This window comes from Lucilia cuprina, chromosome 4, assembly GCF_022045245.1.
Source record: "Lucilia cuprina isolate Lc7/37 chromosome 4, ASM2204524v1, whole genome shotgun sequence".
In the NCBI taxonomy this organism is placed as follows: domain Eukaryota; kingdom Metazoa; phylum Arthropoda; class Insecta; order Diptera; family Calliphoridae; genus Lucilia; species Lucilia cuprina.
Genome location: NC_060952.1, coordinates 19940879 through 19964971, shown reverse-complemented (window position 1 = coordinate 19964971; position 24093 = coordinate 19940879). Strand labels below are relative to the sequence as shown.

General features: G+C 27.4%; 5 protein-coding genes across 5 annotated transcripts in view; all 5 read left to right on the top strand.

Annotated features, from left to right (window-relative positions):
* LOC111684256 (palmitoyltransferase ZDHHC16) overlaps nucleotides 1-24093 on the top strand; it is a 177265-nt gene that overhangs the window by 142050 nt on the left and 11122 nt on the right. The window lies entirely within an intron of this gene.
* Nucleotides 6646-7416, top strand: LOC111684249 (NPC intracellular cholesterol transporter 2). Its single transcript, XM_023446381.2, has 3 exons — nucleotides 6646-6751; nucleotides 6839-6949; nucleotides 7002-7416. Exons 1-3 carry the CDS (start codon nucleotides 6685-6687, stop codon nucleotides 7337-7339), a joined length of 516 nt encoding a protein of 171 aa, XP_023302149.2. The 5' UTR covers nucleotides 6646-6684; the 3' UTR covers nucleotides 7340-7416.
* LOC111684251 (NPC intracellular cholesterol transporter 2-like) lies at nucleotides 11882-12502 on the top strand. Its single transcript, XM_023446383.2, has 3 exons — nucleotides 11882-11970; nucleotides 12029-12139; nucleotides 12213-12502. The coding sequence occupies exons 1-3, from the start codon at nucleotides 11901-11903 to the stop codon at nucleotides 12500-12502; spliced, it is 471 nt and encodes a 156-aa protein (XP_023302151.1). The 5' UTR covers nucleotides 11882-11900.
* On the top strand, nucleotides 16135-16866 carry LOC111684252 (NPC intracellular cholesterol transporter 2-like). Its single transcript, XM_023446385.2, has 3 exons — nucleotides 16135-16253; nucleotides 16312-16422; nucleotides 16496-16866. The coding sequence occupies exons 1-3, from the start codon at nucleotides 16184-16186 to the stop codon at nucleotides 16783-16785; spliced, it is 471 nt and encodes a 156-aa protein (XP_023302153.2). The 5' UTR covers nucleotides 16135-16183; the 3' UTR covers nucleotides 16786-16866.
* LOC111684250 lies at nucleotides 21615-24028 on the top strand. The gene is made up of 3 exons (XM_023446382.2): nucleotides 21615-21748; nucleotides 23367-23477; nucleotides 23545-24028. Exons 1-3 carry the CDS (start codon nucleotides 21679-21681, stop codon nucleotides 23847-23849), a joined length of 486 nt encoding a protein of 161 aa, XP_023302150.1. The 5' UTR covers nucleotides 21615-21678; the 3' UTR covers nucleotides 23850-24028.

The window sequence follows — 24093 nt, the reverse complement described above, 5'->3', positions numbered from 1 at the left end:
CCAAAAAGTTTATATATATAGTATATGTATGTATGTAAGTATACTTATATGTATGTTTTGCTAAGAAAATATATTTACTAAAGTTTCTTGAAAACTAATATTTTTTCAAGTCTCTTTATATAACCAACTACAAAATCTTTATTATTACGATAAAAAAAACGTCGACAAAAGAAAAACATGAATTTTGCATTTACTTAATTGTGTGTACAATGTCTAACATGTAGTAGAATATTAATTAATTATATTTACAAAATTATTTCTTAAATTTTTCTACACAAAAATGTTGTAGTAGCAGTCATATATGGTTCATAAACAAAAAAAAAGTACACAATTTTTTGCCACAAAAAAAGTTTTACTGAAAAGAATTTTCGCATGACAAGTTATGCAAATTATGAATACAATCAAAGGAATATTCAAACTGACCAGGTTGATATTTTATTTGTTTTTTACATTATTTATTTTGAAGTTTTAGTTTTTATAAACTCAAGGTTATACAATATTTTTCACCTAGTTTCCATTTTTTTAATTTAACAAACCATTCTTGCATATTTTTTAGCAGCAACAAAAAGATATTATTAAAATAACTATGCTTCAGTGAATCAAAATTTTGCTATTTTTTGAGTTATCTGAAATATTAACCCTTGTGTAGCCAAACACTAATATTTAAGTATTTGTACTTTTAATTCTATTTACAATTTTTTTAAATACAAAAACAATAAATCCCAAAAATATAAAATTTACACTATAGACTAGACTATAGACTAGACTATAGACTAGACTATAGACTAGACTATAGACTAGACTATAGACTAGACTATAGACTAGACTATAGACTAGACTATAGACTAGACTATAGACTAGACTATAGACTAGACTATAGACTAGACTATAGACTAGACTATAGACTAGACTATAGACTAGACTATAGACTAGACTATAGACTAGACTATAGACAAGACTATAGACTAGACTATGGACTAGACTATAGGCTAGACTATGTAATAGACTATAGGCTAGACTATGTAATAGACTATAGGCTAGGGTATAGGATTGACTATGTAATAGACTATAGACTAGACTATGGACTAGAGTATAGACTAGACTATGGACTAGACTATGGACTAGACTGTAGACGACCGAACCATAGTCAGTGTTAAAGACTTTTAGACTATGGACTAGACTATAGGCTAAATTATGGACTAGACTATAGGCTAGACTATAGACTAGACGATAGACTAGACTACGGAGTAGACTATGGACTAGACTATGGACTAGACTATAGGCTACACTATAGACTAGACTATAGACTAGACTATGGACTAGACTATAGACTAGACTATGGACTAGACTGTAGACGACCGAACCATAGTCAGTGTTAAAGACTTTTAGACTATGTACTAGACTATAGGCTAGATTATGGACTAGACTATAGGCTAGACTATAGACGACCGAACCATAGTCAGTGTTAAAGACTTTTTAAATTCTTATTATTTAATAAGTTAGGTAAGATTTATTGCAGAAGTGTTTTCATTAGCTGAGAAGATATAAAATTTCATATCAATTAAGGAAGTAATGGGTTAAATAAACATTACATTTAATTGTTTATTTTTAACATAAAGGTAAAAGAGATGAATTATAATGGAACCAAGGTCCTTAGAAAGGGACAATATGTAGTTTCACACGTGGCTAAACATTTTTATTTATAATTTAATATCTTACCAAACCCTTAATTCTCAGAAATACTGGTCTTTATACACATACATACATGTAAGAAATTGTCAACAACTGACCATTACAAGATCAAAACTAAACCAAAAAAAAAAAAAAAAAAAACAACTAACGGGTTACAAATATTGCATGACACTTTAACAAACATGCGTTTGCTGTATATAATATAATTGGAGTAGCCTTCCTAAATAGTTAAGGGTATGGGGTGTTTTACACAAAAAAACTCACACCTTGTCAAAAGAAAATAACACTCCCTGGAGCTGTAAATAAAACCGTTGGTAGCAGGACATACATACAAACATACTTACATATCAACAACAACTTACTTGTATGAAGATAAAAAGAAGTGTGTTGTATTTATTTTTTTATTATTAATTGTTTTATTATTGTTGTTGTTTGGTGTCATGTAATTAAGTTGTCATTGTTTTCTACTTCTAAAAAGCATAAAAGGACAACATTATCTGATTGTTATTGTGTGTCTTTATGCCTTTGGAATGTCCTTTAAGTCCACACCTGTTGACATTTACTAAAAGAGCTAATAAATTCAAACAAAGCACTACATTATTATCTATATTTTCTATAAACACGCCCTTTACTCATTACTCCATAAATATCTTTATTAATTTTCTCATTCTTTGTCCCTTTCTTTCATACCGATTAATTTGTATACTTTTCCTTTCATAGTTGTAATTAACATTCATATTGTCTGTGATTTAACAGTAAACATGATAGAATTCAAACATTATTAAATTGTAAAATTTAATTGTTGACACACAACCATTTAACCCCAACCATTTATAAACGACAAACTCAATTAGTTTGTTTGTTTGCGGGGATGGGAAATTCAGTGTTATACTTATTTTTTTTTAAATGGTTAATTTATATATTTCAGAAGTAAAGGATTTATGGAAAATTGTCTGTAAACAATGATTGATAAATATTAATTTTTATAGAAAATTTTCAATAAATTTTCGTTTTATAGAAAATTTTTCAATAAATTTTCGTTTTATAGAAAATTTTCAATAATTTTTTTTATTATAAAAAATTTTTAATAAATTTTCTTATTATAGAAAATTTTTAATAAATTTTCTTATTATATTTTTTATAGAAAATTTTCTAAAAGTTTTCTTTTTATAGAAAATTTTCTAAATATTTTCTCTTTATAGAAAATTTTCTAAATATTTGCATTTTATAGAAAATTTTCTAAATATTTTCTTTTTTTTGGAAACTTTTCAAAATATTTTCTTTTATAGAAAATTTTTTAAATATTTTTTTACAGAAATTTTTTTTATTCTTATAGAAAATTTACGATATATTTTCTTTTTATAGAAAATTTTCAAACATTTTTTTATACTGAATATTTACGATAAATTTTCCTTTTTGTAGAAAAATTTCAATAAATATTACTGTTAAAGAAAATTTTTTTGGAAAATAGTAAATTTTGTTTTTATAGAAATTTTTGAAAAAAATCTTATATTTCTAATATATTTTCTATTTTTTTTTAGAAAAATTTCGATAAATCTTTCTTTATAAAAAATTTGTAATATTTTTTTTGTTACAAAAAAATAAAAGAAAAATTTTTGTTAGACATTTTTAATTGTTTATCGTACATTTTTTTAAATTTTTCTTTTATAGATTTTTTAATAAATTTTAAAAGTTATGAAAATTGTTTAAAAATATTTTTTACAAATATATAAGAAAAATTTAATTGCATATTAGGACTTAATACTTTTATACATGTCTGATTCTTAAACACTTTGCCGAGCATAGAGACATCATATTAAATTACCGTTAGGTTGAGTAAGGAGTGAGGAACTACGTTCTCTGTATTGACGCATAGTTTGACATTTATGAGTTCGTATCGGTTTTAGAACTTAAAATTTATTTGATGAATTTACTGTTCGTGTCACTAATTGACATTTCATTTTAGTAATTTAATAATAGAATGAGTTTTACTTCAGTGATTAAATAGCATTCAAAATACTTTAAGCTGGTTAATAGTTTTAAATACTGAAATTTGTTATTCTAATAATATTTTAAAAATATAGATAGATTTTTATAATATTATAACAGATAACATATCATAAATGAACATCACCTTAAATCCTTTAATAGTCAATACAAAAATCTCTACAATATTAAATCAACATATTCAATAACAAAATACACATGGGAATAACTGCAAAAAAACAAGCTGGCAAAACAAAAAGGGGTGTACTTCCTATAATGTAAGAATACATACATACATAAATACATATAATATGTAAAAAAATCTTAACATAGCGGAAGGATATTATCAAACAACAAACAGGAAAAAAGGATATTACATGCTCTATATTTAACAAAAGTGACATATACTTTATACAAACATACACACACTTAGGATGATATATCAATGTTCAATATATAAATATTTAACCTTTATATTATAACATTTTTATATGATTACATTTAAATTATTATCAAATATCTTTATAAAGTAAAAAGAAAATCATTGATTGATTTTTAATTTTTGTTCTTATCTCTATTTTTCTCTGTTATTAAAGGGAAACCTTATTTTATTGCAAAAAATTTTATATTATTAAATTATATCAGATTTTTCATTTTTATTTTGCTTTCAAAGCTATTTTAACTAATCCGGTAACAAAGTAATTTTTCATTTTTTTCTTTCAATTTCTTTTATTATGTCGCTTCCTTTTGGTTTTCGGTTTTAATAATGTTGACACCTAACAATAGCAAAAACGGTAGCACACTCATATGTTCATATATACATACATACATATGTATGTATGTACTTAGCTACAGTCACACATTAAATTCCATATAAATCCGGGTGACAATACAATTTAGACTTCACACATTTAGCTGAACATATAGATTTTGATTGTCAATGACATTAGTTAGATATGTATGTCGTATGTATGTGTGCTGTTAGTTTTGCGAAGCAATTTTGTCAAATTACTACCCCAATGAAATCTTTTACACGCTGGTTGTATGAAAGATTCGATACATTTTCTTTTTATAGAAAATATTTACAATTTTTATACCACCATCAAAAAGATCGAGGGGTACGATTTTGTCATTCCGTTTGTAACACAATACTGGTCATTTTTATACCACCATCAAAAAGATCGAGGGGTATGATTTTGTCATTCCGTTTGTAACACAATACTGGTCATATACCCACAAAAGTATATATATTATGGGTCCTTATTAAATTCCAAGACGATCTAGCCATGTTCGTCTGTTGAAAACGCGCCCAAACAGAAGGAGTTGTAGAGATGAAATTTTTTACAAACATATCCTACTCGCAGAAATAAACATAGTTCGACATGGTAACTATAACTAAACTATGTTCACTGTAACAATATATTGTTATCAAAAACATATAATTGTTATTTTAATTTTATTTAAACAATAATTATAAATTTGAGCATGATTCACTGAAAAATATATTTTTTTTCAATAACTAAATAATGGTAACAATGAAAACATATTATGTTACTAACAACCATTAAAACTTACAAATAACTATTATAAGGTATGTTGTTATAAGTAACTATTATATGTTATGTTATAAAATGAGTTGAAATAATAATTACATTATACATATGTATAAGTATTTTACTTCGTACAGAATAATGTAGTTATTTTTGAAAAATTTGATAAATTTGATACATATTTTAACAGACTCGTATGCCTCCGGGGTATGTTTCCTTAGTGTATGATCCACATATGTGTATTGCAATCCCGGGAAAGGAGGTGCTATCAGTACCTCTGTGTTTGTCGGAATTTTAAACTGGTAATGTCATTTCAATTATCGGCAAGTCCTTGGAATGATTTGAAATAGTTTTTAAACAGAGAATCACACAATCTTGTGTTACGGGTGGCCCGCAGGACTATATCCTGGCTTGTCAGTTGGTTGATACCATTGAATTTTTCTTCCTTGTCCAGGTGCTATCAGTACCTCTATGTTTGTCGGAATTTTAAACTGGTAATGTCATTTCAATTCTCGGCAAGATTACCTACACCCGGGGCATGTTTCCTTGCTGTATTACCCACATATTTGTGTATTGAAAGCCCGGGGAAAGGAGGTTCTATAAGTATCTCTTTATTTGTCGGGATTTTAAACTGGAAATGTCATTTAAATCCTCGACTTGTCCTTGAAATGGGGTTTAACCAGAGACCACACAATCTTGTGTTATGGGTGGCCAGCAGGACTATGTCCTGGCTGGTCAGTTGGTTGATACCATTAAATTGTTTCTTCTTTGTCTAGGGTATTCGAAGTAAACTATATTCATACCAGATTTACCACAGTGTGTCCCTATCAGTAAGAACAAAGTCTAGGTATTTTTGATGTATTCGTATTTCGGTCCACCGGTTACGTCTTTAGATGTTGTTGCCGACACAACAGAGACCGTCTCATTTGAGTGGTTGTAAAGACAGGAATGTTCTTGCATCTCGTAAGTTAAACAACGAGGCTGAAAGAGAACCAGAGATCAAGAAACTCAAGAACTTGATCAAAGCGCATGTATACCGGGCCGGAAATTCCATATACGTAAATTGCAACCGGCTTTTAAGAAGCACAATGAAAACGGCGGTGAGTCGCATAGAAGCTCACCCAGTAGTTAAAAAGGTCTGATTTGGGTCTTCACGAAAAAAATTCGATATTAAAAATTTTCGATAATAAAATCGATAATTCCGCATGTTGCCCCTTTTTGAATCTAACGTACTGTGATCGCTGATAATTAAACTTCAAAGCTCTTTCTCTCACATATTTCACTGAATAAAAAAACTTCTTTAAAAATCTCTGTAAAAACGATTAGATTAAAGTTAGAAACTGTTTAATAATTTTCTTAGCCTATAAAAACCTCGAGAAAGGGGCGTTATCAAACAGTAACAAATTACATTTAAAACTTAAAACATACAAACGTTTCTTATTTGTATAACAAGAACATGTATATTTTTTTACTTTTACTGGGATGCCTAATTATTTTTGTTCAAGCTACCGAAGTAAAACAATGTAAGATATTAACAATATATATTAGAAAAAAAACTTATAATTAAAAAATTAAAAAATTATAATTAAATATTAATTAAAACTTATTAGGTGGTGACAACAAACCCTTTCCCTTAGATGTGAGGGTCAAGGGCTGTGATATACCACCTTGTGATATTGTCAAAGGTACCAGTGTGGAATTTGAAATTGATTTAGTAGCCCGTAAGTTGTTTTTAAAAATTTAGACAATTTTTTAATTCATTTATAATTTTAGATAAATTTATCACTAGTGCCACGACTTTGGTTAAGGCCAAAACTTTGGGCATAACTGTACCCTATGAGCTGCCAGAAGATGTACGCGATGTCTGTTCTAATCTCATGTATGAGGCCTATTGTCCTCTCTATGATACCGAGGATGTTACCTACTTATTTTTATTCCCCATAGCCAGCACTTATCCAGAAATTAGTGTTAATGTTGAAATTTATATAGTGGATCAAGATGAAGATTTAGTTACATGTTTCAAATGTGATATTAAAGTGAAGAAGGGTTCATCGGTCAATTCAAAAGCTATTTATGAGTTAAATTGGTTAAATAGCACTTTCATAAACTAAAGATTAAATTATTATGCTTTAATGATTTTTCCTTAAGCTTTGTGTTGATTTCTATAAATGAAGTTTTTTAAATATCATTTTTTTCTTTTAGTTTTTTTATAATAAAATGGATCTCTTTAAATATTCCATATAAGCCTTCTCTTATTAAAAGCAACAAAGTCTTAATACCAGAACATTAAACATCAAATGACACATGTATGTACTTCAACATTTACTTATGTATGTATGAGTGTATGTACTTTCCACATCCCTTTGCTTGTAACATACCGAAAACCCATACATTTGAAGTTTGTAGCTGATGGATAAAAAACCAGAGGCGTTTCACAACATTTTCTAATATTAAAATGAAAAATTTTATTTTAAGTTTAATTTGATAATTAATAATTCGATGATGACCAATCTATAACACACGCAGAGAAAAAATATAGTTTTGGTAACCATAATCTAAGAGCAACATATTATGGTTAGAATTATGGTTAAATTTAAAATATAGTCCGAATATTTCATCATAATATAGTGATAATGTGATGTTGTAGTATCATATTGTAGTTTCAAGCAACCACATTGTGGTTTCATGTAATCATATAATGGCTTCAAGTAATCATACTATTGTTTCAAGTAACCATATTATGTTTACAAGTAGTCACATGTCTTCATGTAACCATATTATGGTTACATATTAAACATAATATGGTTAATCTTATGTGTTCGGCGTAAAATGTAATCATTTGTTAATTTTCTTTTAAACAAACACAAAACTTCCAAGTACTGATATTCCCATAAAAAATGTATATCCACACTTTCAAGCCAATATAAACACAATATATATTTTTTTAATTATTAATTTTTTATGTACCCTATTATATTTTTAAATAGTATTTATTTTTCACAATTATTTTAACACTGCATTTGATTAACAATTTATTTAATCCGATCTAGTACGGATAAAAAATACAACTGATATAAAAATGGCTATACCAAAATATTTTTAATAGTAAAATACGTTTTACTTATATCTTAAACATTATATGCATAAGCGTGTAAAATCCTACCATTAAATGATTATTTTATAGTTTAAATGATTCTAAAGAATATAATATGTTTACATAATTATCATTATTTATTTGTTGTAAAAATAATTATTTTTCAGAGAATCATTCTCAAATTTATAATTGTCATAAACATATAAATGTTTTCAGTAACTAAAATATTGATATTCAATAAAACTAACAATTGTTTGGTTATGACAACAAATTATTTTTACAAAAAACATAGAATAGTTTTCCTAACCATGCCGAACCATGTTTTTTCTCTGCGTGCACGAACCAATAGTATTAAAAATAATTTTCGTAACGGAAAGACATTTTTTTATATTTGACACTTCATTTCCCCTTTTTTATTTAAAAATGGACGTTTTTGTTGTGTGTGACAAAATAGTCCCCGTTAATTCATATAATTCATTTCATATTTCTAGTTTCAATATTATAGAAAATTCTAAAAGTTTCTTTTGAAAAAAAGGTACCAAAAAATTCGGATCTCGCAGCTGTCTACGGTCTTCTAAAAACAAATTTTAAAAAAACATACAGACCGACAGACGGACATGGCTTAATCAACGTTTCTACCTATAAAGATCCATATGAAAAATTACACGCATTTGAAAAAAATCCTATGTGACCAAAATGTCCAACTTCGACCCCCACAATAGTACTAACCTTGGTTCAAATTTCGTCATATTCGATTTTGAGTTAATATAAAATTGCCCACATATGATCCTGGATTTTCAAAAAGTTTCCCTTTAGAATTGTTTCTATCCTTTTGTTCTACCTCTCTGTTTTATATTCATAATTATATACTTACAATATTATTTTATGTTTGTTTTTTGTTCATACCTTTTTGTAAAATCCCCAAAACATTTACATTTTTAATGTTTTTCCTAAAAGCTTGTGTTGGCATTACGAATACATTTTATACACATTTTTTGTGCATATGAGAATGAGTAAATGACTGGTTGATTTTAAGTTAAAAATTGCGAAATTTAAAATTTTTCAAATATAAATATTATCTGTAGAGATGGTCAAAATAATGATCATTATTCTGAAAACAGTGAATAATTAAGATCATTCAGCAGCCTTGACTATAAAGCAGTGTCTATTCAAGACTATAGAAGAGTAAATCATTATTATTATACAAAAAAACAAGTTCAAAGTAATTTATTTCTAACTAATTGCAGAGATTGATTTGATTTATTTGCTTATTATATTTTATTGTTTCAGTACATTTTGATAAGATTCACTTAACCCAAACTGCACCATATTATTATTTAAATTTGTTTTTCTTAGATTAGAGAATATTAAACTTGATTAAGTGCTAATGATTGCACCAAAACTTTGCGATAAGCACTTTGCACCTGGAAATATCAAGTTGTAACAAAAATATGTTTAGTCAGCCACCCTAGTTATTAATAAAATCATAAAAAAGTTAAAACCTTATAATTGATTTTAATATAAATTTTTTAATGTGATAAGAATTCAGTTTTTTTAACACCTGTTGTCATTTCATAGACATTTTTGCACGCAAACGGCCTTGTCATTTTATTTTATTTTTTTTTGACGTACACTGTAAAACTATAATTTTTTTAAAATTTAATATTATGTATTAAGAATTCAGAAAATTCAACATTAAAGAATTTAATTTTTTAAATTGGTCAGAAAAACTTTGAATTCTAAGAACGTCAATAATTTTCATTAGTAAAGCCGCCTTCACACGAGCACACAAGAAATATGATCTGTTTAAATTTTGTATAAAAGAGTACGGATGAGATCGTCTAAACGCAATATGTAATAAAAACCACCATACATTGAGAGAAAATGCGGATGGAAAATTTTACAATCGTATGATTATCTTAATTTTTTAATGATTAAAAAAAACAAGCAAGTTGCATTAGATCAATGATGTGTTTTTAAGTAAACACATACAAAGTGAAACAGCTGTTTCCATCTTACTTTGTTATTGTTTTATACCAATCGTTTAAACATAAAAAATATAAATCATACGACATTTATTTTTTTGTTATACGGATAGAATTTCAATATACTTTTTCATTAGTCTTTGTAATGTACGTAAAGCGTGATCATGTGAACAGCCCTTAAACCTTATTAAACTTTTTCTCACTGTATTTTTGTACTTAACTATCAATCTGCCGATTACTATAAATTATTGATTAATATAGAAGACTATTTGGTATAAAGTTTGAACGTCACTTTTTCTAATTTAAATTTCTTTGATTACGATTTACAATTGTCTAATTTACAATCGGTGTTGTACAGTTGTATCTACGTACTACGCTACAACGATACGATATCAATTGTGAATTGGACAAATATTCAATATAAATATAAATTTATAGCATAGGAATTAAATTCCACTTTTAGTGATTTAAAAAATTACTTATTGTTTTTTTCCAAGTCTTTAAAATAAACAATTCTATGTTATTTTCATTCATCTAATCCTAAAGATAGGCAATAGATTTTATTACAATTATTTTATATTATTTTACGGTGTCTGTGTTGCCGAGTTAAAAAAAAGTTCCAATATCTATTACTGTAAATCACACTGAAGGAATCTAAAACTTCTGCAGAATATATAGGTAGTAAGAATTAAAATTAGATTTTTATAAACAACAGTTTTGATGACTATAGAGCAGTGTATGATGTAGAATATATAGCTGTGTATAGTCTGAACTATAGATCAGTGTCTAAACTTAAGGACAGTGTGTTGTTTAAATTTGGGAGCGATATATAGTCTAAATTATATAGCAGGCTGTAGAACGGTGTATTGCCTAGACTATAGAACAAAGTAAAGTCTAAACTATAGGACAGTGTGTTGTCTAATCTATAGAGTGAAGTATAGATTTTAGAGCAGAATATGTATAGTCTTTATTATAAAGAAGTGTATGGTCTAGAGGCTATAGAGAAGTGTATAGACTAGACTATTGAGAAGTGAATAGTCTAGACTATAGATCAGTTTCTAGTCTGGACTATAGATCAGTGTATAGTGTAAATTAAAGGACAGTGTGTAGTCTAACCTATAGAGCAGTGTGTAGTATAGATTTTGGAGCAGTGTATCGTCTAGTGTAAATAATTTTAGTCAATACTGCAGTGTTTTTTACTATAAATATCAATATTATTCTAAAATATTAAATATTCTAAAGTGTCGACTATAAAAATCTAGCCTAGCGAAAAAAAATTCGATTATAATTTTTTTCAAACAACAGGTGTTACTTTCAACACAAGTGCTTCAATCGATAACATGATCAATTAATTTAAGAACGTTCTTCAAGTACTTAAAATATTAGTAATCTAATGATAATACACTTGAATATCGCATAAATATAAAATCAACCAATATATCTTAAAAAATAGTTGAGTTTCCCAAAAAACATACATTTGTTAGAATTTCTTTTTCCAATTGGTATAAATAGTTGCGACCAAAGTTAATGTTAAACAAGTTAAATTAGAAAAGTCTAATAGAATACATACAAAACAGGAAAAAAACGTTAAAGATGTTCAAGTCTTCAGCTATCATTTTCGTCACATTGTTAGCACTTTCTGCTGCTACCAATGTTAAAAAATGTAAGTTAAACTTTAACTTATCTTTGGAAATATATTCTATATTTTTTGTACAATTTAGGCAAAAATGGTCAACCTTTTCCTTTAAGTGTTGAAGTGGAAGGATGTTCACAACCACCTTGTGATGTTATCAAAGGCTCAACAGCTATTATGGATGTACATTTTGTGGGAAGTAAGTTTTTTACAGGGAATCAAATAGTTTTTAAGTTTTAAAATTTAATAATATATTATTATTCTTCTATTAGCCAAAAACAACATACGTTCTTTGACTGCCCAAGTCCGTGCTACCGCTTTGGGTATTACCGTTCCATATGAATTACCCGAGGATGTAGCTGATGTTTGTTCAAATCTTTTGGATGGCGCTACTTGTCCCATTAGTGAGGATGAAGATGTTGTTTATAAATTTAATTTCTATGTTGATACTTACTATCCTGAAATTCCCGTCGCTGTTGAAGTTTCGTTGAATGACGAAAATGATGAGTCTATCGCTTGTTTCATTTGTGATATTAAAGTCAAAAAGGGGCCTACTAATTAGTCGATTAAAAAAAAAATAATTGTTAATTTGGAATTTATAATATTTCTGAATAAAAAGCTTTATTAGTGTATATTTAAGAGATGTGTTCAATTATTGTTTTTAATTAATTTCAAAGTATACATATATTAAAATACTGAGTCATTATCAGGGAAACCGAAAACATGCTCTAAAAATTGTTTTAAGCGCTTTAAATATGACGTAAAAAACTCAAAATATGCTCTTAAAATTTAAAATATATGCTCCAAAAATAAAATTTTTTATTACTTTTTTAACATTGAAAAGCTCAAAAAGACTGAAATTGTAGTGAAATAACAAATATTTAATGTCATATTCTATATCCTACAACATTTTTTTATAAATGTTTCATCTCATAGTTTGAAGAACTAGTATAATAGAATTCCGATAAATAACATGAAACCATTTGGTCCCCAAAAAACATATTTCAAACGACAAAGTTTGACACATTTCTTCTAATTGTATTCATAGCTTTTAAACGGACATTTTAATCGGTGTTGTCATAAATTCCAATAATTAGTTTTTTAAACTATAATAAAAATGGATTGGTCTCATGAAATCAAAAGTAATCGGTTTTATGTCCGATTTAAAATATAATGCTTTATTGAATAAAAAACTATAACATAACGAATTTTTTTTTTTCAAAATTTTAAAATAGGCTAAAAAATAAAAAAATAGAATTTTATTTTATTTAAATAAAGTTTTGAAAAGAAAATGTAAAAAATGTATAAAAACGAAAAAAAGCGAAAACATCAAAATATGCACTAAAAGAGTAAAATATGCTCTAAAAACTCGAAAATATGCCTTAAATATGCTAAAAAGTCAAATCATGCTCTTATGGCTAAAATATGCAAAAATATGCTCTAACAAATCGATGGCAAAATTCTCAAATTGGTCTGAAACGTGTAAATATCTTATCCATGAGTCCATACGACGCACCACAAAAAACATTCATTTGCATATTTTGGTTTCCCGGTCATTATTAATTGAAAATTATAGTCTTATGACCTTATTCTTAACAATTTATCAAAGTTCATATAAAATTTGCTATGAATTAGCCAACTAATCCAAAATTGAAAAATTCAAAATCTATTTTGTAAATTAGTCATTAAATAGCTGGAATTTGTTTTGGCATATTTTCCCAGGTGTTTCGTTAATGCTACTGCTATTATCAATACTTTTTTATTTCTTAGGTGATTTAGTTTTTATTTTGAAAACACTTGAATGTCCAATCATGAAAGGCAATCACCGATTACAATTATAACAAATGTTTTACTATCGTTTGTATACCCTACACAAAAAATAATTCATGCTCAATTTTACGAAAACCACTTTTTTTTTGGTAATATGTATATTACGAAATAGTACTTCATCAACCCCTTTTCTAATTTTACGAAAGTATAAAAACCTATCATAATATATTTTTTCGTATATATTAAGAAACATTGTTTGATTTTAAAAAATAATTTTATTAAAGCATATAATATTTAAGGAATGTAACAATTTTTTGTAACAAAATTAAAAATTTTAAATTTTTTTTTAAATATTTCGTACAATTTCGTATTAACATATTAGAAAATAATTTTCTGGTGGTTATTCTATAAACTGAATACCCTCCGGATTACACATGGCATATCCTTGTAGACTTTTGTAATTTCACTTTAATTTAACTTCGGAAAGGATAGCAATGCACCTGTATAGTAAACACTATAAAGCATTGTTTAGTCTAGATCAAGGGTGCCCAAGCCCTATGCACTTTTATTTTTGTAAATGCGCGTAGCTATAGGCTGTGTGTTTTCTTGTATGCGCTAAGCACTAGCAATGTTTTTCACTGTATTCTTGAAAGCACAAAGCAAAAACACTTTCGTATTCTTTGCTGGTAAACATTGACTAGACGTAGATTTTGTTTTTGGTTTTCGTAAAAAAAATTGTTTTGAAAAGCACTTGGAAAAAATTGGTGTTAGTTTTAAATTTCAAACTTACATTATTCGCATAAAAATTATTGTACGGTCACTCATATAATTGAAAATGTTACTTGTTTTTATTCTTTAAAACATAAATTTGCTAAACAAAAGGAAAAATTATTTTATTTTAATAAAAAATGCAAATCAATTATTTCTGCCATGAACATATATGAAAAGTTTTTTTCTTTTTCCTTGTATGAATGTGTTGGTTTTTGCAACAAAAAAATCTTAAATAAAAATAAAATGTTTCCATAGGAAACATTTATACTACTCTAGACTATGTAGCCGTACAGTCTAGCAATGTATTGTCTAGACTTTAGTGCATTATTTAGTCTAAACTATAGTCCAGTGTTTATTCTAGACCATAAAGCAATATTTACTGAAAATTATAGGACAATCCCAATAAACCGAAGAGCGATATGACTGCGAAAACGGTATTACATTTTTAGGGCAATTATGATATAATATTTTTAATTGAAAACGATATTATAATATTGTTTTAATATATTTTTTATTCCAACAAAAAATACAAAGATTTGAAAAATATTTCAAACATAAAAATAATTTAAATACAAAATTTTCATGAAAATTTGTTGTCAAAATGTATTGAAAAATTTTTATTCATGTATTATGAAACCTATTTTTTTGGTTTATTTTCAATTTCAAATTGATTATGAAGAAAAATCAATTTAAAAATTAAAAAAAACTACAAATAAATTGTGTATTTTATAAAGTAAAGATTTTAAAAATTTGTTAAAAGCTTAATACATTTTAAACTACAAAATGCTTTAGTTTTTCAGACAGCAACACATTTTCAAATAATATTTTGTATTAATACAAAATCAGATAATGTAAAGTACCTTTTAAAGGTAAGTTGATATGTAGGTATTTGCATGACAACGTAGATTTTATGAAAAATATGATTCTATGAATGTATGTAAGAATGTTTTCTAGAAAACATTGTTTTCTAGAAAACATTTTTGGAAATTATGATAGGTACAAATATTTATAACCTAGGTGATATCGTTTCGATATCGTTATAATATTTTTTGGTTTATTTGGATGGAGCAGTGTATAGTCTAAAGTATTAAATAGTGTATAAACTATAGAATTTTTATCTAGACTAAAGAGCATTGTTAATTCTAGTTAATAGAGCAGGGTATCGTCTAGATTAGAAAACAATGTATTTAATCTAGGTGTGTGTAAAGTCTAGGTTATTGATCAGTATTTTAATTAAATCCGTGTGTTGTTTAGTATATTTATAGATCAATATATAGTCTAGACTGTAAAGCATTGTATTGTGTCGACTATTGAAGTCTAGAGGAAAAAAATCTGATTTTTTTTCTAAAACAACAGGTGTTATTTTCAACACAAAATTTTGAAGTGCTTCAGTCGATAACATGATCAATTAATTTAAGAACGTTCTTCAAGTACTTGAAAATATTATTAATATAAAGATAAGACACTTAAATATTGCATAAATATGAAAGCAGCCAATATATCTTAATAAATTCTTTGAATTAATATTATCGTTACCTATAGTTAAGTTTCCCAAAAAAAAAACAGCTTACATACATTTATTAGAATTTCTTTTTCCAACTAGTATAAATAGTTGCGAGCGAAGTAAATATTAAACAAGTTAATTTAGAAAAGTCCAATAGAAAACATTTCCATTTACCAAAACAGAAAAAAAACTTTAAAAATGTTCAAGTTTTCAGCTGTCATTTTCGTCACATTGTTGGCACTTTCTGCTGCTACCAATGTTAAAAAATGTAAGTTAAACTTTAAATTATCTTTGGAAATATATTCTATATTTTTTGTACAATTTAGGCAAAAATGGTCAACCTTTTCCTTTAAGTGTTGAAGTGGAAGGATGTTCACAACCACCTTGTGATGTTATCAAAGGCTCAACAGCTATTATGGATGTACATTTTGTGGGAAGTAAGTTTTTTACAGGGAATCAAATAGTTTTTAAGTTTTAAAATTTAATAATATATTATTATTATTCTATTAGCTAAGAACAACATACGTTCTTTGACTGCCCAAGTCCGTGCTACCGCTTTGGGTATTACCGTTCCATATGAATTACCCGAGGATGTAGCTGATGTTTGTTCAAATCTCTTAGATGGCGCTACTTGTCCCATTAGTGAGGATGAAGATGTTGTTTATAAATTTAATTTCTATGTTGACACTTACTATCCTGAAATTCCGGTCGCTGTTGAAGTTTCGTTGAATGACGAAAATGATGAGTCTATCGCTTGTTTCATTTGTGATATTAAAGTCAAAAAGGGATCTACTAATTAATCGATCCTTAAAAATTGAATTGTTATCTGGATAATTGTAACATTTTTTAATAAAAAGCTTTACTGTTGTTTATATAAAGGATGTATTTGATGTTTTTTTCATAACTTTAAAGGTGATCATATTATAAAATACTGAGTCATTATCATCTGAAAATGTTCTTCTTTATCAAAGGTTTTTAAGGTTTTTTTTAACAAATGTTCATACAAAACTTGCTCTATAAACCTTTGCTAAATTTTTATAAACAAGGTAAATTAATCTATAATTGAAAAATTCAAAATCTACTTCGCAAATTAGTCATTGAACAGGTGGAATTTTTCAGCATAATTTTTCCCAGGTGTTTCGTTAATGCTACTGCTGTTATCAATATTTTTTGGAAATATTTTTGTTAAAAGAAATTTATTTTTTTATTAATGACGACAAATAGTCTAAGAAATTATATTTATAGTTATGATGATAATTTCCACATGCTATACAAATTCTATTACTATGTATGTGGCCCCCGGTAGGATAGTGGTTAGTGTTCTAGTCTGGTAGACCGGAGGTGGTGGGTTCGATTCCAACCTGAGACACTGGTAAAGGAGCGCACAACAGGCCCGATAGAGGCCTAGGTGTATTATTTCGGATTTGATGTATATACATCCTCCTTTCAAACGAACTATAAAAACCCTTAATTGGTTGTTAACGTTAAAATAAGGAAAGTAACTAAAATGTATCCTCAATACCAATAAAATTTGATGAAACCCAGAGACCAAAGTAAGCAGTACTTATTTGCTAAATCCAGATCAGTATTTCTCCATCATATGGGGTTTTTGAAATATTATGTTTAAAAAACTGAAAAATTCCCGATTTTTTCCATATTTTTAAAACTCTTTATGACGTTATGCCATATCTTCATCCTTCTTCGAGATATCCTAACTTAAAGCAAATATAAATTCCCAAAAAAATTATATTACATTTATATAACGACAAAAAATTTTAGGACGATATCTTCGTAGGCATAATATATAGATTTTTGTCATTCCGTTTGACCCACAAAAGTATATTTTATCTGTGTCCTTATAAAATTCTAAAACGATCTAGCTATGTCCGTCTGCATGTCTGTTAAAAGCACGATAGTGTCCGAACGTAAAGAGCTGGAGAAAGTACGAATATAGCGACGAAATTCAACATAAATAAGTTTCATATGATTCAAAAATCTAACTGTCTAGGTTTATGTGGATCGGTCCATAGTTGACCCTATCCATCATATATGGTCCCCTTTAGATAATGACATTACGAGCCAAAAAAATCTTCCAAATTTAGTAAGAATCGGTCCAAAATTAACCCTATATTGGTTGATGTTTTCACCTAGCTTCTCAACAAGTAGCCCCCCGGAATAATTGCTTTAAGCACTATTCTAAATATTACCCTGATGTTTATAGGGTAGCATTCTTTTGACGACATACCATGTAAACTGTGGATATATAAGATTCGGCGTAGCCGAATATAACACTTTTACTTGTTAAATAATTTAAGCAAATTTTTATGAGAAGAAGGTTAGTTCGTTGCTATACTTTAAAGTTTGCAGCTACACGATAGCTATATAATCCACATATTAGTAACACATGCCGACAAAGGTTTAAGTATAATTTTATAAAGGATTGTGCTGTGCTCAGAATTTCTTCATCACATTTCTGATATTAGATATCGTGTCCTGAAGTCATTTTGGGTCCTTTTTGTGACGTCACAACAGTCTTTATTATAATAAATCAGAAAGGGATTTGGTATCGATTGAACATTCACAGGCAGTTGTACATCCAATATGGCTATAAATACCACCGAAAACCATCAGTCTTTATGATTTAAATGAATATATCTCAAAGAATAAAGAAGATATGTCCAATATTGAGCTTTTATTTTAAAGTTGAGAGAATGGACTTTCAAATGTCATATTTTACAAATAACATTATCTTGGCGTTCAGGACAAGATAAATACAATCCGGTCAGTACTTTAGAAAAGTCTAACTTAGTCTCAGCATTTCGACTATTTTATTTTAAAATTTCGGCCGAAATCGTGAACTGATATATTTACACTCAATACTAAACATATCTTATTAATAGAAGTAATTGTGGAAAACGTAAAGAATCATGTATAAACACAATGACAACCTACGTTTTTGGTTGAACATAAATAACTATCTATATATAATATATAGTAGATTTCCCCATAAAGTCGAACACCTGCAATATTTTTTTATTTTGTTCTATTCATAAGTATAGATTTATAGTTAACTTTTTATCTCTACTTATCTAAAATTTATTATTTATTTATTACATTTTTCGATAATACAATAATTGGTATTTTTTCAAAAATATATTTAATTTAGTTAAACTTTAAATTAGTTGTTCAATCAAATTTGAAGAGAGAACATTAAATATTTTTTAAACAATTTATTTACCAAGCAAAACATAATAAGGGGTTTTCATTTAAACGCTTAAGTTTCTTAAGTTTGTGCAAGTGGACAAGTTTATTCGACTTGTTAAATTAAACAAATAAAAAATATGTTTAAATATGAAAATTCAAGTGAACAATAAGACTTTTTAATTTTGTTAGTCTAAATGATGACTTAAATCAATTCTCAGACAATTCAATTGTGAAAATGGAAACATACACTAGTTGCACAGTTTGCGAGGTTTTTAAACGTTAAATGAAAACCCTTAATAATTTTCTTTGTTGAGTGAAACATGAATTAAATAATATTAATTTAAGATTTGCCAAAAAGTATACTCTTCCTTTTGAGGTTTAAAAGTACATAATCATATAGTGATGGTAATTAAAGTTACTGGGAAAAAGTACTATTTCGAGTGCTTAATCTAAATTTTTTAAAAAATTAGAATAAAAGTTTTAAATAAAATTTATAACATCACACAAATGTTTAATATTTGTAAGATGAGTTTAATGGAAGTCAATATGGAGCAATTTGGCTGATCTGCCAAAATAACCATAGATGACACAATTTCGATAATTTTTTGACAACTACCCTAATAAAAGTTAAAGTATTTTAAAGGGACTAGGAACCCTGTGTCATGACCAAAAACTATTTCTGCCAAAATAACCATAGGTTACACAATTTCAATAACCTTTTAACAACAACCCTGCAAATATTAAGAGTATTTCGCACACGTCCATAAAGAGTACTATTTAAGGTACTAGGGCCACAGGGTATACAGAGGCGCCACGAGCACAAACTGTTTTCCTCTCTTTCGCAAAAGACTTTGCACCTTTTTTTGAGCTGCATTTTATATACATCTTCCTAGAATTGTTTACGACACACAGTACAGTAGAATGTCTGTATTTAGACTTTTGTAAATGTCAAAAGTGACACCTCTGCATACTTTATGCTAGGACTGGTCAAAAACTAATCCTAATATTTATATGGAAAAAACATATTTCATTGTGATGCCCTAAGTGAGAACAACGTAATCTATCATTGAATTACATTGGAGTAATCCCATAACTACTCTCGGTTTAAATTATGGACACACATGATCCACAACATGGTCCCATGTAATGCTGGATATGGTCAATGTTGTTTTCAAAAAAAAAATAAAAATAAACATGATCCATGTCTGCATAGGTCTTCTACTGTACTTCAATAATGTTTACAGGGGAGTAGTTTTTGGATAACTTAAATGGACCACGTACTCCCATAATTTTTGCAGAGTAGTCAAAGTTGCTGTTCATAATACCAATGTTCATAGTAGTGGCGTTGATTGATGGCAACTCAGGAAAAACTTTTTTGTCTATAAACGTCTTTACAAAAAAATCTTGTACTGATGACAATTATTATTATCATATATAGTTGATGAATTGAAGTGATAAACAAATTTAAAGTTTTTTTTTATAAAAAAATAAAACTAATATTACAACCTCGCTTAATCGAAAGATTTACCCCCTTATTCATAAACAGCATTTTATTATATAAAAGATTTATAAATCGTTTATAAAATAAAAGTTTGTTTATGAATATGGGGGTTAGTAAAAATAGATATTTGGTATAAAATTATTAGACTGTTTCTCTAAATGAGAACGAAATTTCTTAATTTTTTATTTTGCTGCAACAATATGAAATACTGATACTTAATAGCATTTTTTTTAATTCAGCATGATGAATTAATTTGCAATTAAAAAAAATAAGTAGTGTTATAAAATATTTAAGAAATATTTTCCAAACACTTGAATGTATATTTAATCTAAAACACCTATATTGTATTAGATTAGACTTATACAATGTATGTAATCCATTGATTATGTTTTGTACATTCACATGGAAAACGTTATAACTTAAAAAATATACATATTTTTAAATCATATATTTAGTTAGTTTTAGATTAACATTAGTTTAATTAGATATTAACATTGTAAACTTTGAAAAAAAAACACAACATTCTAAACTAAGAAGAAAGTATTGAATAAGATTAAATAAAAATTTTAATCACATTCATTGTATTAAAATATTCAAAAATTCCCAGTTAGTATTTTCTTCTTTAAATTAAACAATATTTTCTAATATAACTTGTATTATTTGGTAGTAGCATTTACTATCTTATCACCAAAAAAATATATTATTTTTTGTTCTTTCAAACAAATCTACATTTTTCGAAACACCTGCGATGTATGACGCCAAAAATTGTTCCTCCTTTTTTCACCAAATAGATGTTTTAGCTTATATTATTTTATGTCCAAATTAATGATAAGTTTGTATCGATTTTTATTGGGTTTACGAAAAGTTATTTGTTAATCTTTCATTTTAGTATAAAACTTAAATCATTATGCTTTAGTTTGAATTTTGAAATTAATCTAATAAAACAGTTCAATAGGAAACATTATAAAAAATTTTATTTCAAATCAAAATGTTTAATTTTTTTGCAATTATTTTGGTTTCATTATTAGCTTTCTCCAATGCTACAAATGTTAAAAAATGTGAGTTTTTACTTGAATATAAAGTGTTATTAAAATGTGAATAAGGTTTTGCGACTGATTATTAATATCAAAAACTTTAAACTTAAAAACCTCATCTAACGAAATATGAAAACGTAAAATAAAAATCAAACTGTCAAACCGAAAATAATCGAAATTTTTTGATATAGATTAAACTATATATTTGAACGTTGTGAAATCTTCACTGATGATTCCAAAATGGAATCCGTCACAGGTGCAATAGTTTATTTAGTAGATTGTAATATAATCTACTAAGATTAGTAATCAACTATAGGGATGCTATCCATGAGATATGTAAAATTTATAAAATCAGGTTGTGTTATGTTACAGGGCACTGTAAAATACAGGGTAATGAGATCGCAAACGAATTGGCCAGACAAAGGTCAGATTTAGGTCGGTGAAATCACCGAGGTTTTAGGAACTTCTCTAATCAATCCTGCACAGTATGATGTATTATAGGGTATCCAAGTTCTTATGGAAGAGTTAGAATTCCAAGGCAAACTGTTTTTTTATACAAAGTGTGATGTTAAAACGGCTAGAAAAAACATTCATACAGGGTAATAAGATCGCAGGCAAACTGACCAGACAAGGATAAAATTTGGAAACGAATAATGAAGTTAGGTCGGTGAAACCATTGAGGTTAAACTCCGATAGATTCAGGAACTTATAAATCCTAGCACAGTAGGGTGGATTATAGAGTATACAAAGCCTTATAAAGAGGTAGAATGTCTAGGCAAGGCAACAAGCCAACTATTAGAGTTGGACAGGAGAAGTATTACAATTCTTATAAGACTGATAACATTTCATTGCACAAAATGAGCCTTTTTGTATAAAGAGTGTGGGGCAGAAATGGCTAGAACATTCCATTATGACTTAGTAAATGAAGGAAATTTAGGCGTCGGACCTCGTAGAATTAACTTCCAATACTATAAACATTCCTTCTATAATAGGAAAGGAATGCAATGATTTCACACTTATCTCTCCAGCTTTTTTATCTTCTTTCTGTTTATTTTTTGTTTCTTCTTAAAGTCGGGTCTCCGACTGGATTACATACCGTTTTGGTATACAACCCATTCAAAATAAAGTATATAAAAAATTTCTTTAGAACAGCTCATATTTTGCGATGAAAAACGAAGTTAAAGTTATGCCCGAAATGAATTAAATGTTAATCTTTATCTAAAAATAGTTAATTAAACATGAAATTGGCTTACTAATGTGCTAAAATTTAATTTTCTTAAAATACATAAAAATTATGAACTGATTCATCATAGTCTTATTTTTATTCAAAATGGCAATAACAAAAAATAAAATAAAAATCAGAATAGAATAGAATAGAATAGAATAGAATAGAAGAAAACGCAAATGTCGGTTTGCTAATTAACTGTCTATTTCTCTAAATGAGATTCTTATTTTATAATGAAAACAATAAACATTTTTAAAAGACTAAATTTTAATTTAAAGCTTAAAATTTCATAAGTCCAATGTTTTATAGTTACGACAAAAATTATGTATACACATTTCTGTCACATCCGAAAGCCAGGATTTGCTCCAGGATTATTATTATCATTTCAATATTATTTAAAAAATACTTCCTTCTTAGGTAAAAATGGAGAGCCATTTCCCTTAAGCGTAAACGTCGAAGGTTGTGATGAGCCACCATGTATTGTTATTAAAGGCACTACAGCTGTTATGGATGTACACTTTTTGGGCAGTAAGTTTAATTTAGCTTTCCAAGAAAAGCTTATTAAAATTGTCGATTTTTCAAATTTGTTCTTAAGCTAGAGATCATATACGCAACTTGACCGCTAAAGTACATGCCACGGCTTTGGGCATTGTCGTTCCCTATGAATTACCCGATGAAGTAGCAGATGTTTGTTCGAATTTAATGTATGAGGCCATCTGTCCTATTTATGAAACTGAAGACGTCGTTTATAAATTTAACTTTTACATTGATTCTATGTATCCGGAAATTTCGGTATCCGTGGAAGTTTCATTAGTTGATGAACGTGAAGAGTCGGTGGCGTGTTTCGTTTGTAATATTAAAGTAAGAAAAGGTACCACAAAGCCTTTGATGTTGGTATAAATATAGTTTAAACTCATTGGTTATTAACACAGAGATGCATATCACTGCATCAGTGATGTTTACACATAAAACAACATACAATACATATATTTTTTAAATTATTATTTTTTTATTTCTTTATTAATTTCTTTTGATAATAATTATATTGTATATATTATGTTAGTTTATAATTGTTTAAATTCCACATAAATTTAATAAAATTTTTATAGTTTTAATAAATGTTTTGGTTACAATTACAAATCCT